Source organism: Taudactylus pleione, unplaced genomic scaffold (genome assembly GCF_031769625.1).
Source record: "Taudactylus pleione unplaced genomic scaffold, aTauple2 ptg000253l, whole genome shotgun sequence".
NCBI lineage: Eukaryota > Metazoa > Chordata > Amphibia > Anura > Myobatrachidae > Taudactylus > Taudactylus pleione.
Genome location: NW_028284655.1, coordinates 378044 through 395149, shown reverse-complemented (window position 1 = coordinate 395149; position 17106 = coordinate 378044). Strand labels below are relative to the sequence as shown.

At 42.7% G+C, this 17106-nt stretch overlaps 1 protein-coding gene across 1 annotated transcript; it reads right to left on the bottom strand.

The window, feature by feature from the left end:
• Nucleotides 1-421: 421 nt before the first annotated feature.
• Nucleotides 422-16789, bottom strand: DNAJB1 (DnaJ heat shock protein family (Hsp40) member B1). Its single transcript, XM_088480434.1, has 4 exons — nucleotides 16679-16789; nucleotides 8498-8757; nucleotides 2963-3534; nucleotides 422-1928 (listed from the first exon to the last, which is right to left on the bottom strand). The coding sequence occupies exons 2-4, from the start codon at nucleotides 8706-8708 to the stop codon at nucleotides 1698-1700; spliced, it is 1014 nt and encodes a 337-aa protein (XP_088336560.1). The 5' UTR covers nucleotides 8709-8757; nucleotides 16679-16789; the 3' UTR covers nucleotides 422-1697.
• Nucleotides 16790-17106: the final 317 nt, after the last annotated feature.

The window sequence follows — 17106 nt, the reverse complement described above, 5'->3', positions numbered from 1 at the left end:
TTTATCGTTGAACGTTATCGTTCATAGATATCTTACCATGTGTACGCACCTTTAGGGCTACAACGGGGATGGACATTATACAGTCTTTGATGTCTAATTTTGAGACTCCTACTTCAATTTATTGAAATCCTTTCTATGTGGGTGGAGATAGCCATGACCGCCAGGATGTAAAGACTATTCTAGGTGGTGGAATCTCTAAAGCTTCTAGAACAGACAAGTAGAGTGGTTTTGTCCATAACAAAAAATCATATTCTAATGAATGTAATAGAGATATAATAGCTGCAATCTGATTGGTTGCTATGGGCAACACTTCCACTTTTAATTTTCAAGAACTTTAGAAAATCTATCCCTAGGTTTGAGCCTTAACAATGTAATAAAACTGTAAAAGGAAAAAAACAAACAAAAACAAAAAACCACGACATTATTGAAAATATTTTATTGAGTGTTGAGGAGACATTCCTCCTTCTCTTTGAGATGATTACTTGTGGACCAACAACTCTATGGAGACATGTGGCTCATCACAAAGCCCACAGAGCATCTGGCCCCATAAGCAGCACTAGGAAGTCTCATTCTCAGATACAAACATGACAAGATAAATTCCTGCATACAAACTCCATACATGACATTCACCAGCCCATTCCTAGCACACAGCTCCCATTAGTCTGCAAATCACTTATTTACAGCGTGAAACTTTAACACAGAACAAAGTGATTAAAATAAAGTTATATATAATATTTACACAACAAATACAAATGTATTTATATAGGGGACACTGGAATGCGCAAGTTATTTCCTCACTTCCACAGAAAGGAAGTCCCACCCACACTAGAATGACACAAAGGTGATACGCTTTCATAGTGGAGGCAAAACTGGACTCCATAGCGCCAGCTACTGGCTAAATCACTAATTGCAACTGTTATTGAAAGAGAAATTTGTGGGAGGGAGGGGACCCAATAAACAAAAACAATGCATACATTTATAAGCATGCCCCAATTTAAAATTAGCTTATAATAAGCTTTGCAACATATATGTAACATAACAAGCACTCCAGTTAAACAGAGTAAACGAATAAACAGTGGCTGAAAGTGAGATGAGAATTCTGGATCTTAGTAGAATATGAATTTGGTAGAGATAGCGCAGAGTCTTGTATCAACAATGTCCCTTTTAAGACACATGGCAAAGCATTTATAAGATGTGACAAAAGGCTCAGATTTATCTCTGTACGGACTGAAATGACTTAAGCAAAGCTGCAGTGAACTATACATTCAATGTAGTGTTACCAAATATTGTTACAATAGGAATGGTTGGGAAAAAACAAAAAACAAAAACCCCTTCTGAACCGTGAAGGCCCAGTCTGGTCATAGGTGCATTACTCTCCCGGGATATAAACTGCCATTTGCAAAGATTTTTTGTTGTTGTTGCTTTTTTCAATTGCAAAAGCAACACAAGCATATTATGTATGAAATACAGATCCCCATGGATGTTCCAGAGTGTAGGCTTTGGGGATCTCTAAGCTAGAAATTGTCTGTGCATCACTCCTTTTTATAAGACAGCGGATTAACAAATATAAGAACTGTAGCTAATCATGTGCTCTAAAAATCATCACCACCCTTTTCCAGTTTCTTTTGTACTGAAGGAGCTTTAAATGGACCCTTCAATACCGCTTTGGTCTATGTTATCTCTGGGGTCACTGCTCACTACGCAGGCAGGACCCTTCCTAGTGTTTCCCGAGAAGAAGCAGAGAGGCGTTCAGGAAAACGTATGTCAAACTCCACTATTAGATCCCCCCGCTGGTCAGGTGACTTGGGTAACGGTAGTCCTTCTCCACTGATTCTGCGCTTGGTCCCTGGGTTGATTACGTCCTTGATGACCTGCTGGATGGTGCGCCCGTCCAAGGTGGGGATGTTGATGGAGCAGCCGCAGAGAGCCTGATAAAAGTAGTAACAGATGTGGTCAGATATGAAATACCTCAACACTACTACATGACTGAAGCCAACACTGTGCATAAAACACCAAAGTGAGTACTTTGCTTTTGAATATCAAAATCAGTTTTCATAAGATTACTACATTTTATTTATAGTGCACCACAAGTGTTCTGCAATCCCGTACAGAGAGCATAGGATACTCCTGCTTAATTGTAGAATATGCCCCTAGATGTGGAAAATGACCAATAAATCAACCTAAAATTAATAAAAGTCCGTCTTAATCAAAAATACAGAAGTGACTGAAAACGTCATGTCTTGAGCTTAAGTTGATTACCATTACTACTAAATGAATAGCAGATATTTTCTGTTTGAGGAGAGGGACAGCTGCAGTGTATGCAGGAAGACTGCTGTGCATAGGAAACATAACTTCCTCCTAAACACATCTTTAGCACAGACCAGCAGCTGACATTTGTACATGTGTAAACTATTATTTAGCCTTTTTATACAAGTCAGCTCATATTTTAGCTTCAGTGGTCATTTAAGAGTGATATTACGCAGAATACTACAAAGTAGGGATGTGCAGGCTCGGATAGTTTCGCATTTTCCCGCCAAGTTCAGATTTTTCCCGCCAAAAATCAGGTCTCGGAAGGAGGCAAAACGTCATCTTTCATGGGCAAACATCATCTTCCATGGACTTTTGTTCATGAAAGATGACGTTTTGCCTCTTTCTGAGACCCAATTTTTGGCGGGAAAAATCCGAACTTGGTAGGAAAATTCGAAGCTATCCGAGCCTGCACATCCCTACGACAAAGATAAGCAAAATGCCATAAATAATGTCAAATTCAGGTGTCAGTCAAATCTAGAAGCCAGCAGTAGTTTGGGAGCCAGGGAAGAAGTGTAACCAATGACATCACTAGAAATGCCACTCACAATGTAGTCACCTGCGGCATAATAAAGGTACATGCATTGGCTACCAAGCACCTGGGATTCTCATTGCACGTGCCCGCCTGCTGCAGACAAACATTGTGCATGCTCACCTCTCGTAGGCTGATCTTAGCTGTGTACACCAAATTAGAGGAATCTCTCTTGAACACTGAATGGGGTTTGTCTTTCAGCACAAACACAATGTTTGCGGGGATGTTGGTTGGAGTCTCATCACCTTCCTTGGGGAAGGTGATCTTTGTGCCTTCCTTCCATCCTTTTTTCACCTGAATGGTCAGGATCTTGTCCTCCGTATGAACATTCCTTCCATCTGGGCCCAGACGTTTGTGTGAGATTTTCATCTTCTTAGTGCAGCCAGTAAAAATCTCTTCAAGAGAGACTGGAAGCTCCCTGATCACTGGAGGGTCTTGTTTCTTAGTCATTGCTTCACGTCGACCGGGTGCAGACCTGGGGAAGCCACCTAAATGTCCAAAGCCACCCATACCAAACCCTGAAAAAGGATCATCTGTGTCCATATCCTCTTCATTACGTCCAAAAAAGTTGTCAAAAGGGTTGCGACCCCCAAAGAACTCTGCAAACATGGCATGAGGATCTCCGTGGAAAGTGTAACTGTAAGAAGGTCCATTGGTGCCACCACATCCTCCACCACCTGGTGTTCCCTTTAGACCTGTTAATAACATAGGAAAGAAAAATGAATAAAAATGAATATGAAACTGCAGACATCTTAAGGAATGAGCTTTGATTTTACACTACAGGAAAGAAGAGACACCTAGTCGTGTATTTAGGTTGGGAGCTCAGAGGACTAAACCTAGACTTGGCATACATGTGCTCAAAGGTCCTAAAATATCAGGCACCCATGTGAACAAATGCTGATACCACACCTGTATGTAATGTCACAGCATAAGACCATACATAGGAGGTCAGACACATGCATGCTGCCAATGTTTATTTTGTAGCCACTTATCTCACAACTTTTTACAAGTCTGATGTAAAAATAATAAAAGCCAAGTTGTGCCATGTGTGACAACACATTCTCTCCACTGTTATTAATAATCCCAAAAAGGAGTGTGTGTGCGCGCACACAGACACACGGTAAAATATGTATAGAACACATCAACATTTTTCTCAGTAAATATATTTGTAATGGGGCTATTGTAATGGAATGTAAACCAAATGTCAGCAACAACCCATGCAAGCCACACATAGCGTTCCCGCTAGGCTGTTTTAGCGGGGCGCGGCGCCCTGCCCTCCTTTTGGAGGGCAAAAAGCACCCTGCCCTCACAGCCTGCGGGAGCCGTTCTCACCCTCGGGACGCAGTGTCCCGCGGGTGGAGAAACATGCGGTGACCTGGTCACCGCCGGAGAATAGACGCCGGGCGCATGCGCCCGGCATCTATTCTCCCTGTCTGCAGGGCTTGGGGGCTGCCCGGCGTGTCCTTAAGTGCCGGGCACGCCCCCAAGAGTTACAAAAAGGGGACGCGTCTTATAGACACGCCCCCTTTTCCGATGACCACGCCCCCTTCTCGGTCGCGCGCCCTGCCTCCCGCCGGAGCTAGAGGGAACACTACACACATGCAAAGAAATCAAACCATAGATGTCCATAAATTAAGTTATGTGTACTAATGTGAAATGACAGGGAAAAAGTATTGAACACATTTACTGAAATGTATTTAATACTTCATACAAAAGCCTTTGCTGGTAATGACAGCTGTATGGAGAAACTAGTTGCATGCATTGCTCAGGTGTGATTTTGGCCCATTTTTCCACACCGTCTTCAAATCTTGAAGGTTCCATGGGTCTCTTCTATGAACTCTGATCTTTAGTTCTTTCCGTAGATTTTCAATTGTATACAAGTCAGGTGATTGGCTGGGCCATTCTAGCAGCTTTATTTTCGCTTTCTCTGAAACCAATTGAGAGCATTCTTGGCTGTGTGTTTGGGATCATTGTCTTGCTGAAATGTCCACCCTCATTTCATCTTCAGCATCCTGGTAGATGGTAGCAGATTTTTTTATCAAGAATGACTCGGTATATTTTTCCATTCATCCTTCCTTCAATCAAATGAAGTATGCCAGTACCGTATGCTGAAAAACAGCCCCACACCATGATGTTCCCATCTCCAAACTTCACTGTTGGTATAGTGTTTTTGGGGTGATGTGCAGTGCCATTTCTCCTCCAAACATGGGGGCGAATTCAATTCAGCGCAAATTGAATAGCACCGGGAGGAAGCTCCCGGAGCTATTCAATTCAGTGCGCCGTTATGTCGGAGAATGCCGGTTCTCACTACTTAACAAGGGTGTTAAGGCGCAAGAACCGGCATTCTCTGACTAAAGTGCCTGGCACGCGCCTGTTAGCACAGCGCTAATCAGTAAAAAAGCTGCATGCCCGGCACTCTTGTCAGATTTCTCCTCACATCCCCAGGGGGGGGGGGGGGGGGGGGGGGGGCGAGAAGAAATCCTTTGCCCACCCAAACAGTACGGTGTATTGAATAGCTGCGGGAGCTCCCTCCCGTGGCTATTCATCATCGCACTGAATTGGTGTATGTTATGGCATCCAAAGAGTTCAATTTTGGTTTCATCTGACCAGACTATATTATCCCAGTATTTCACAGGCTTGTCCAAATGTTGTGCAACAAACTTTAAACGAGCTTCAACATGCTTTTTCTTCAGCAATGGAGTCTTGCATGGTGAGCGTGCATACAGACCATGGTAGTTGAGTGCATTACTTATTGTTTTCGTTGAAACAATTGTACCTTTGAATTCCAGGTCTTTCAGAAGCTCTCCACAAGTGGTCCTTGGCTCTTGGACAACTGTTCTGATAATTCTTTTCACTCCTCTGTCAGAGATCTTGTGAGGAACACCTGGTCGTGGCCGGTTTATGGTGAAATGTTCTTTCCACTTCCGGATTATGGCCCCAACGGTGCTCACTGGAACATTCAGACGTTTAAAAATCCTTCTTTAACCAATGCCATCAGTTGCGAAGGTCTTGAGAGAGCTCTTTGCTTTTACCCATCATGAGATGTTTCTTGTGCGACACCTTGGCAATGAGACACCTTTTTATAGGCCATCAGTTGGGACTGAACCATCTTATATTAATTTGCACTGACAAGGGGCAGGATTGCTTTCTAATTACTGATAAGATTTCAGCTGGTGTCTTGGCTTTCCATGCTTTTTTGCACCTACCTTTCTTCATGTGTTCAAAACTTTTTCCCTGTGTCATTTCACATAACTTTATTTATGGACATCTATGGTTCGATTTCTTTGCATGTGTGGACTGCATGGATTGTTGCTAACATTTGGTTTAAATTTAATTACAATAGCCCCATTAAAAATATATTTAATGAGAAAAATGTTGATGTGTTCAATACTTATTTTACCCGCTGTATATATTCATGTTTATACAAAAATCAAATTGAAAAAAAATTTTTTTTTTTAATAAAAACCATACCACACATGTAATAAAGTCAAAGAATCAAAATGGCAGGGCGGGTGCAGAAAGACAGCATATCAGACATGCCCAGATCTGCAGGAATACCGAAAGCTTAAGACAGGTTAAGGCCTGTAGACTGAGCTTCCTACACACACATTTAGCAAGCAGGTCTCCTTTCACCGATCTCTAGAATCAGTTACCATACTCTCATTAATAAGATAATTTAATTTAACCCAAAACTTACGTTTTGGATGGAATATGGTAAGTACAACCTAGTCTCAAAAGGTTATAAAAGGTCCCTCTCACTATTACTTGCCTCACTCCTGCTGGTGACCTAGAATCTATGTCATATAAAACTGAATCTCTAATTGCAGTTTTATAGTCCAAGTTGAAATGCTCATACATTATTCATCACTTCACACCATATCCAAGAAAAACATGTCTACACTGGTGTAGTGGAAGCACCATAGATATTCCATAGTGTGGTATGTGAGAGTGTTAGACTCGTGCTGCAAACATGTATGTGACAGTCGAACTAAAGAAGTGATCAGATTATATTCAGTTTGCTGTAATTCCATATATTAATACCCAGTAAGAAAGTACGTATTCAGATATTCAGGTTTCCTGTAGATTTACTTGATATTTGAGTCTCCCTTTTACAGAAGTATTACATTTAGCTTCTTTTTAGAGACCCTAAATTGTACATTAAAGGTCCACTAAACCCTAAAGTTAATACTTAAGTAGCCGCGTCCTATTCGTCACAACAACACAACACACAAACCTAAATTTGGTTATCCTGATGTTCTTAAGTGGTAAAATTATTACATTTGATCAATAACATGAAAGTCTCTAGTCCAGCCCAGAATCTTGGCCAACTACTCCAACATGTGCACGCCTAACCTGAACAAAGGATTCCATGTGTAGTGCAGTACCCCAACTCCAATGGTACAGCTATAGGGGTATATGTAATAGGTTTAGAGTTTGGCCTTCTCAGCTGTAGATTTAAAGCAGCAATAACTTAAGGTACCTATCCACTAGACGATTAAATTGAGCGATTAAAAGATATTGTTAATAAATAGTTTTGCAAATGTCTAAAACGACCAGCTATGTGCGCTCCCGCTGGTCGTAAAGACATCTATCATCGGGCAAACATGCTGGACAACCCGACGATGTCGTAATTGTGCAATCGGTTTCATGTAGATGGGCACCTTCAAAAGATGCAAAACCAGCATGATATTTCCTTTTAAAATTATTTCAGCTTTAAAGCTACAGCCGTGATCATCAAAACTTCTGCTTTACAGCAGTTGACATAATTACTTACTGTATACCCCAAAGTCTGATCTTACATATAGGGGGAATTCGATTAGGCGCGAGTTTGGTCCCGCAAGGTGAAATCACTGCAAATTTGCATTGCGAATTACATTTGCAATTCAATTCTAAACTCGCATTTCTTTTTCAGAGTAAATTTGCCTGTTTTTGTTTGTACCCCCCTGAGCAGGTGAAAAAGTTGGGAAAATCTGTATTTTAAAATGGTAAAAATGTTGGGACTTGCTTCAGAACCCTCGGACACCCCCAAAAAAAGATTAATTAGGCATTTGGAATTTTTCAATTAGCTTAATTGGGCCAATAATTACATGTCATTTTACCCCAAAATAAGCTCTTAGCTAAATAATGCACCCCAAAATTAATGAAATTAAATATTTTAACTATTTATTTTCTACTTTTTTGCATTTTCCTTTTTATTCCTTTTGTAATTAAATGAAATTCTACATCTTTTACTTTTTAAAAACATTGCACAAATCAGCCATCCGACACCTTTTAAAAGCATACAGTACTTTCCTTATGGCCACTAACAGTCTTCTACATGATTCTGCTAACAAAGTTTTCACTTTTTTGGGATCCAGGATGTTCTCCCCACTTTTCCATGTTATTTTCCCTGTTCTACATGCTCAATGCGAGTAGTGCAAATTTGCATTTCTAATTGAATTGTGCATATCCCGGGTGCACGCATGAAGGCGAAGTGTGCAAATTATAAGGCAAAGGGTGTGCAGGTTTTTTGCCTTTTGCAAACTCACCTAATTGAATTCCCCTAATAGTCTTAAAAATGCCAGTTTCAACATTCTCATATCTAGTAGACACACTTGTTTCATGCTGGTGTCTCATCCTATCTAGGTACAATCAAAGTAATCAAAAACACACACATACCTTCCTCCCCATACTTGTCGAATATCTCCTTCTTTTTAGGGTCGCTCAGCACGTCATAGGCCTCAGCAATCTCTTTGAAACGCTCTTCAGCTCCAGGGTCCTTGTTTTTATCAGGATGGTATTTTAGGGCCTGTTTTCTGTATGCCTTCTTAATGTCCTCCTCAGAGGTCCCCCGTGCCAATCCAAGAATCTTGTAGTAATCCTTGCCCATGCTTCTGGCTGTGGTTTATGGTCAGTGGTGTATCAATGCACACCGACAACTGTGGGAGTATAGAATTTATGTATTAATAAACTACAGAAGTTTACAGAGAGTAATTAATTACATTAAGAGTTTCAGTACAGCTAAAGAGAAGCGTCCAGCTCGTAAAGTAAACAGCGCATACTTGACACAAAGGACCTATTCTACATGAGTCATAATATGAACAAAGCTTATAACACAGGTAGTGGATAAGAGAATTTGCCTATTGCAAGTCTCCAGTTACGGCTGCTAGTACATGCGTGTGTATTGGACAATAGAGACACTTTCCAATGTGGGAAATATAAGCTCTTGGGGGTATATTTACTAAAGTGCGGTTTTTAGAAGAAGTGGAGATTTTGCCCATAGCAACCAATCAGATTCTAGCTATGATCTTCTATAAAGGTGCTAGATAAATGTTAAGTAGAATCAGATTGGTTGCTATGGGCAACATCTCCACTACTAAAAGCCCACACTTTAGTAAATATACCCCTAGGTCTAAAGCTAGACGGGCTTTCACTGGAGCGACGGCATTCGTTCTGACATTGGAACGAATGCCCGTCAAGTGATTTTGCGTCCACACTGGACGACTTTAATGAACGACACAACGATCACCGTTAAGTCACTCATTAACAATGCACTGGCCGCTAGCAATATAGCTAGGTTTGATGTGCAGCATATCAAACCTGGCAACAGCGGGAGCACACAAACATGCGTACACACTGAGCGATGTAGGAGATATGTCAGACCCGGCTTTAATCAACTTACAAGGATATAAATTAAATTTTGCCCCATACCACATATACAGTGCCTTGCTAAAGTATTCACCCCCCTTGGCTTTTTATTTTTTTTGTTACATTACAACCTGTATTTTTTTTTTTTATATGAATTTTATGTGATGGATCTGCACAAAATAGTCTATTTTGGTGAAGTGAAATGAGAAAATTCTATATAAAAAAAGAATCTTTATAAATAAAATTCTGTAAATTGGCATGTGCATATGTAATCACCCCCTTTGCTATTAAGCTCCTCAAAAGTTCTGGTGCAACCAATTACCTTCAGAAGTCACATAATTAGTGAAATGAAGTCCACCTGTGTGAAATCTAAGTGTCACATGATCTGTTGGTATAAACACAACTTTTCTGAAAGGCGCCAGAGGCTGCAACACCACTAAGCAAGAGACATCACACCATGAAGACCAAGGATCTCTCCAAACAAGTCATGGACAAAGTTGTTCAGAAGTACAATTCTGGGTTGGGTTATAAAAAAAATATCCAAATCTTTGATGATCCCCCGGAGCACCATCAAATCCATCATCATCAAATGGAAAGAGCATGGTACCACAACAAACCTGCCAAGAGAGGGCCGCCCACCAAAACTCACAGACCGGGCAAGGAGGGCATTAATCAGAGAGGCAGCGCAGAGACCAAAAGGTAACCCTGGAGGAGCTGCAGAGTTCCACAGCAGAGACTGATGTATCTGTGCATGTGACCACAATAAGCCGTACACTCCATAGTGCTGGGCTTTATGGAAGAGTGGCCAGACAAAAGCCATTACTTAGTTATAAAAAGAAGAAGACACTATTTGAGTTTGCCAAAAGGCATGTGGGCGACTCCCCAAATGTATGGAGGAAGGTGCTTTGGTCAGATGAGACTAAAATTTAACTTTTCGGCCACCAAGGAAAACGCTATGTCTGGCGCAAACCCAACACATCCCATCACCCCAAGAACACTGTCCCCACAGTGAAACATGGTGGTGGCAGCATCATGCTGTGGGGATGTTTTTCAGCAGCAGAGACTGGGAAACTGATTCGAGTTGAGGGAAAGATGGATGGTCTAAATACAGGGATATTCTTGAGCAAAACCTGTTTCAGTCTGCCTATGATTTGAGACTGGGACGGAGGTTCACCTTCCAGCAGGACAATGACCAGAAGCATACTGCTAAAGCAACACTCCAGTGATTTAAGGGGAAACATTTAAATGTGTTGGAATGGCCTAGTCAAAGCCCAGATCTCAATCCAATTGAGAATCTGTGGTCAGACTTGAAGATTGCTGTTCACAAGTGGAAACCATCCAACATGAAGGAGCTGGAGCAGTTTTGCCTTGAGAAATGGGCAAAAATCCCAGGGGCAAGATGTGGCAAGCTCATAGAGACTTATCCAAAGCGACTCGCAGCTGTAATTGCTGCAAAAGGTGGCTCGACAAAGTACTGACTTTAGGGGGGTGAATAGTTATGCACGCTGAAGTTTTCTGTTATGTTGACCTAAATGTTGTTTGATTCACAATATAAAAAAAACCACAACTTCACAGTTGTAGGCATGTTCTGTGAATGAAATGATGCACACCTTCACACAATCCATTTTAATTCCAGGTTGTGAGGCAACAAAACATGAAAAATACAAAGGGGCGGTGAATACCTTTGCAAGGCACTGTAGGAACATTAAGGACATTCTCCCACCATCAAAACATATTACCCACTGCAGCCCACATGGGAGAAGAAATAAATGTATCTCCTGCCCATACCATTCCTGTGTCAGCTGATTGAGATCCATTACACTGGTCCTGTAGCTAATAAAAGTAAGAATGTTGTGGTGCTGCAGTAAGGTTTCCATTTCTGCACACGCATCTATATGATAGACAGTTGAAACACGTATGCACTATGCAAGCTGGGCACAGTTAAGAGATAGGATGCCTGGGTGGATAAGCAAACAAAACCAAATGCAAAAGGTAAACAGCTAGGAATATTGTGTACAATCTAGACAATGACATAGCTGGAAATGGAAGAAGGTGGGATGGCGCTAGTATCACATATAAACCATGATATATATGAAACTGCATAAAACGTTTATTATAAATGTAATTAATACAGTACTGGATATCAATGAAAATAATAATATCAACATATAAAAATTTCTAAAATTAATATATAAACACTCTGCACCAGGGTATGTGTGTTGCCAATTGATATATTGTAGCAACTCATGTATCATATAGCTGTAAACATTGATACAAAAATATCAATAAAGAAAAAATGTGTTTAAATATCTACTCCCAAATAGCTGGCAAGATGTAAAGCTCCAAAGAGAGGGCCTGGTTGGGATAGACCAAAATATTAAATGGATCCGTATATGGTTGATGGTAAAAATGAATTGCAGTAAATATATAAAAGTCAGTTAATAAAGCAAATTATCCGGATAGCATATGGATAGTCCTATATTAAATAGCTCACGTCAAAGCTCACCCCAAGGCAATGATGGTATGTTGCTCCAGAGCTTTGAGAATATATATATATATATATATATATATATATATATATATATATTCTATCCATGACCAATATCAGTTTTTTGTAACGTGAACTACCGCCTTATAAATAAATCCCCATAAAGTGTCCTAATACATGCAATAAACCAATGTATATTACTGTTCTGTATACAGCTTTTAATCAGTACAGACAGATCACCCTCATTGTACAGAGATCTGTCAGTGTGCACTTACTTGTAACCCGTTTTTATTTCACAATTTGCCAACAGTAAAAGCACTTATTCACCATCCAAGCAATCATTCTCTATAAAGAACTTCTCTGTGCCCCACTCCTCGCACAACAACATGTGATCCCGCTTCAGTACAATAAAGCAGTAATATCATACAGTGGGTCCTGCTTTATACAGCCCTAAAATACAGTAATATCTGACTGTGTAACCACCTTCATACAGCCCCAGCCCTACCCAGCTAGACCATAATATTTGACAGTGTGTCCTCCATTATACAGTCCCCGGTATACAAGGGATGTAGTCAGGACACTGTCGGCCGCCGAAATCTTGACACTGAATGCCCGACATGGGATTAAATATAGGCGTCGAAATCCTGATGCCTATCATTAGCTTCACAACGAAATCCCGACGGCCAGCATACCAAACAAAGGTAATCCGGGTGTGTTAGACTGTAGCCGCGGAAGGAAGGGGGGGGGGGGGGGTGCTTTAGGAGCCCCTGGGGGGAGCTTAGGGTTAGGCACCACTAGGGAGAGGTTCGAGCTAGACACCCAGGAGGGTTAGGCATCATCGGAGGAGATTAGATTTAGGCACCACTAAGGGAGGGTTAGGGTAGGGACAGGGGAGGGTTAGGGTACTTACCAGCCGTCTGTATTTCATCCGGCAGCTATTCAGCCGCCGGCATTACATACTGACTCCCTATACAATAATATATGAGTGTGCTCACTTATACATTAATATACAATGTTGTCCTACATTATACAACACCCTAACCTATTAGTTAGTATGGAAAGGCCGTCTTTTCTTGTGCTCCCCTTAACACCATCCAAGTCACCAGAACTTCTTGGCTTTTGTCTCCAAGTCTCCTTTAACAACTCTTAAGCTACACACACACACAAACGATTTAGTAGATGAACGATTTTAGTAAACGATTTTCGTTCATTTTTTTTTCAAGGGAAAAAATTTACGAAAATAAAATCGTTCATTTACTAAATGTAATTAAAGATTCATTTGAACTACAAATTATTTTTGCATATTCCCTTACTGAAAATCGTTGAGTTGGTCAGTCTGACTGAACTACAAACGTGAACGCGCATGAGCGATAATCGTTCATCATTTTAAGTCAGTAAGTGAACGATTTTTTCAACGATTGAACGATATTGTTATCGATAATCGTTCAAACAATCGGTGTGTGTGTGTATGCACCTTTAGGGATTAATTCACTTAGGTGCGAGTTTGGTCTTGCGAGACATTACATTTCCAATTCAATTCCCAAATCGCATTGATTTTCAGATAAAATTCACGTTTGTTTGTGCAGGTATGTAGCGTTCCCACTAGGTTGTTTCAGCGGCGCGCCGTGTCCTGCCCTATCTCTGAAGGCAGAATGCACCCTGCCCTCCAGCACGGCGCTCGGCTGAAACAGCCTGCGGGTTCTGTCCTCCACCCGCAGTGTCCCGCGGGTGGGGAAAACGGCAGAGCAGCGGTCACCGCATGCGTCCGGCATCCATTCACAGTGATCACGGCGCTTGGGGGCTGCACGGCGTGTCCGTAAGTGCCGGGCACACCCCCAAGAGTGCCAAATAGGGGACGCATCAGACACCCCCTTTCATTGGCCATGCCCCGGGCACGCTCACGCCTTTGGCGCTCACAGAAGTGACCTTGCTTTAGGTCCGGCACCCTGCCTGCTGCCGGACCTAGAGTGAACACTAGTACGTGGAGGTGTAAATGATGGGGGACAGGTACGTGGTGGTGTAAATGATGGCAGAGGAGTTTTTAAACTTGCAGATGACAACTAAAAAAAAGTGTTTATTACAGCTTTATATGAAAAAACTGAAATATTACTATACAGACATTTTTTTTAGACTTTGATGAAAAACACTTGCTTGTTATCTTTTTTTTAACCATTAACAAAAAGAACAAAAATCAGCCATATGACACTATTTTAAAAACTCAAGTACTTTCCTTATGGCCACTAACAGCTGTCTATATGGTCCAGATATCACAGGTGCCACTTATTTGGGGGCCCAGTTGATTTCCCCACTGCTCTCCTCCCAGTTTGCATTTTGTAGGAAAGTCACACACCCTGGCCACGAATATAGTGAATTGTTTTTTCTAATTGAATCTCGCATTTCTCGGGTGCGCACATTCACACAAGTTTTATTAAACAAACTCGCTCCTAATTGAATTGACCCTTTATATTGTTTGCTCATCGTTATGTTGGGTACTGGCTCAGAGACTGCTGAACTGTCTTGTACTCTCTACAACTTGCAGTCTCTAGCTGTACAAGTTACAGTCAGTTACCCTACACTCACCCTTTGTCCTCATCCTTCAAGGTATGTGGATTTATTGTTGTGTGTTGTTCCTAATGTTGGGCATACACTGTCAGATAAAAGGTCTGCCAGACAGAGTTATTTCAGTGTATATGGCCACAATGGGCTCAATTCAATTCAACGCGAATTGAATAGCGCTGGGAGGGAGCTCCCGAAGCTATTCAATTCAGCGCACTGCTAAGGATTTCTTCTCGCATCCCTCCTGGGTGCCTACAGAAATCCGACAAAACTCCAGATGCAATGGAGTTTTCTGCCCTTAGCGTCGCGGAAATAGCATCACGCCGGACAGTTTAGTCGGAGAATGCCGATTCTCGCGACTAAACACCATGTTTAAGGCGCGAGAACTGACATTCTATGTCAAAACAGCGCGCTGAATTGAACAGCTCTGGGAGCTCCCTCCCGGTGCTATTCAATTTGCATTATATAGAATCGAGCCCAATATCTACTTTCCTCCCCTGGGGAGGAGACATTTCCCCGTTCCTCCCCTGTGAAGGAACAAAGGAAATGTCAAGCGATCAGCCGCAGCAGTGCATACACTGCCAGATGCGGATGAAAAATGATCAGACCAGCTGGGCATGTTGGAAGAAATTTCATACCTGACCATCCTATCATCGCCGATTAGTCGTGGCCGGTCACTATAGGGGGGGAATTCAATTCAAAGAGTTCATGAATAGCCCCGGGAGGGAGCTCCCTAGGCTATTCACCGTTGGTCTGGCTAATGGATTTCTTATCGCACACCCCCCTGGGGATGAGAGGAAAAATCCGACAAAAGTGCTGGCGCGCGGCTATTCTACAGCTTAGCGTTGCTCTAACAGTCTCGCGGCTGGCACTTTAGTCGGAGAATGACGGTTCTCGCAACTAAACACACAACCTGCCTTTTCTGACTTAACAGTGTGCTGAATTGAATAGCTCTGGGAGCTCCCTCCCGGGGCTATTCAGCATTGCGCTGAATTGAATTCCGCCCAGTGCATTTATCGTTCATATCCACTAATAATCGGTGGGCCGGACTGATGCCCGTGTACACTGTTTTGTAGTGTTCACTCTAGCTCCGGCGGCAGGCAGGGCGCCGGAGCTAGCGCGCACCCAAAAAGAGGGGGCATGTCTATAAGATGAGTCCCCTTTTCGTCACTCTTGGGGGCTTGCCCGGCACTTACGGACACGCCGGGCAGCCCCTAAGCGCTGCTGACAGGTAGAATAGATGCCGGGCGCATGCGCCCAGCATCTATTCACCGGCGGTGACCGGGACACCGCACATTTCCCCACCCGCGGGTCACTGCGACCCGCTGGTGAAGAAGGCACCCGCAGGCTGTCTTAGCAGGGCGCTGTGCGGTGAGGGCAGGGCGCTTTTTTGCCCTCCAGAAGGAGGGCAGGGCACAGTGCCCTGCTAAAACAGCCTAGCGGGAACGCTATTTTGTATTTATACGTATCAAGTTACAATGCAACTATGTATATTGTTTGTACAGAGCTGCGGAAACTTTGTGGCACCTTATAAAAAAATATTGGACAGTGTCCCCACTTTATGTAAACTTTTGGCCCTTTAAACAGTAATATCTGACAGCAGGACCTTTATACCTTAATCTGACAGCGTGCCCTCTTTACAGCAACATTTGCAAACGTGCCTCCTTACTCGGCAGCATCTGACAGCGTGTCCCCTCATACACTGTGCCCCCTAATACAACAACATCTGACAGCGTACCCCCCTAATACAGCAACATCTGACAGCGTGCCCCCTTATTCGGCAACACCTGACAGCATGCCCCCTAATACAACAACATCTGACAGCATACCCCCCCTAATACAGCAACATCTGACAGTGTGCCCCCTCATACACTGTGCCCCCTAATACAACAACATTTGACAGCGTGCCCACTTACACAGCAACATCTGACAGCATTTAGACCTAGTACATCTCCCCTAATTATACAGTAACTTCGCTAATACAATAACCCTATTTACAGAACAGCTAACCGTATCCCTCTAATCACCCAGCAAGCATACAGAGCAGTGCCCCGTTCCCATATACAGTAACCATGAGAACACCCGCACCGTCCCTATACAGCACCTGACCACACAACGTGATCTGACGTGTCCCCCGACCAGCACATTAAATAGCTATAGGTACATACCTGTGAGCACCGCTCGTAAGGACTACTCTGCTCCAATTCAGTGACAGCCTGCCTCTTGTACAGACGCAGCTCCACCTCCAGAACCTTCCAGATCTTTCTTCCGCGCTCCAGAAACTTCGTGAACTGCCCCCTTCTCCGGACCAATCACGGCCCCCGGAATGCAGATGTTGCCCAATCACAGTTATAAGACTAAGTTGTTAGAAAAACACAACCAATCACTGCTCTGTAGTCTCTAACCAATCGCTGTGCCCTTCGGCAGAGTGCTCCACCGTCGCCAGCTGGTTGGATGACGGGTGCTGTTAGCTAGTGCTTCGACCAATCCGAAAACAGAGTAGAGACGTATCTATGACCAGATGTGCCATGTACGCCTAGCCACCATTTTGCATGAGGGCAAAGAGCCCATGATAAACATGTTAAAGGCAAATACA

Coding starts and splice junctions, on each gene's coding strand:
- DNAJB1 (XM_088480434.1), bottom strand. CDS start 8,708: ATGGGCAAGGATTACTACAAGATTCTTGGATTGGCACGGGGGACCTCT. Junction 3,535..8,497: donor CGACAAGTATGGGGAGGAAG/GTATGTGTGTGT, acceptor TGTTATTAACAG/GTCTAAAGGGAACACCAGGT. Junction 1,929..2,962: donor CTAAGATCAGCCTACGAGAG/GTGAGCATGCAC, acceptor TACTTTTATCAG/GCTCTCTGCGGCTGCTCCAT.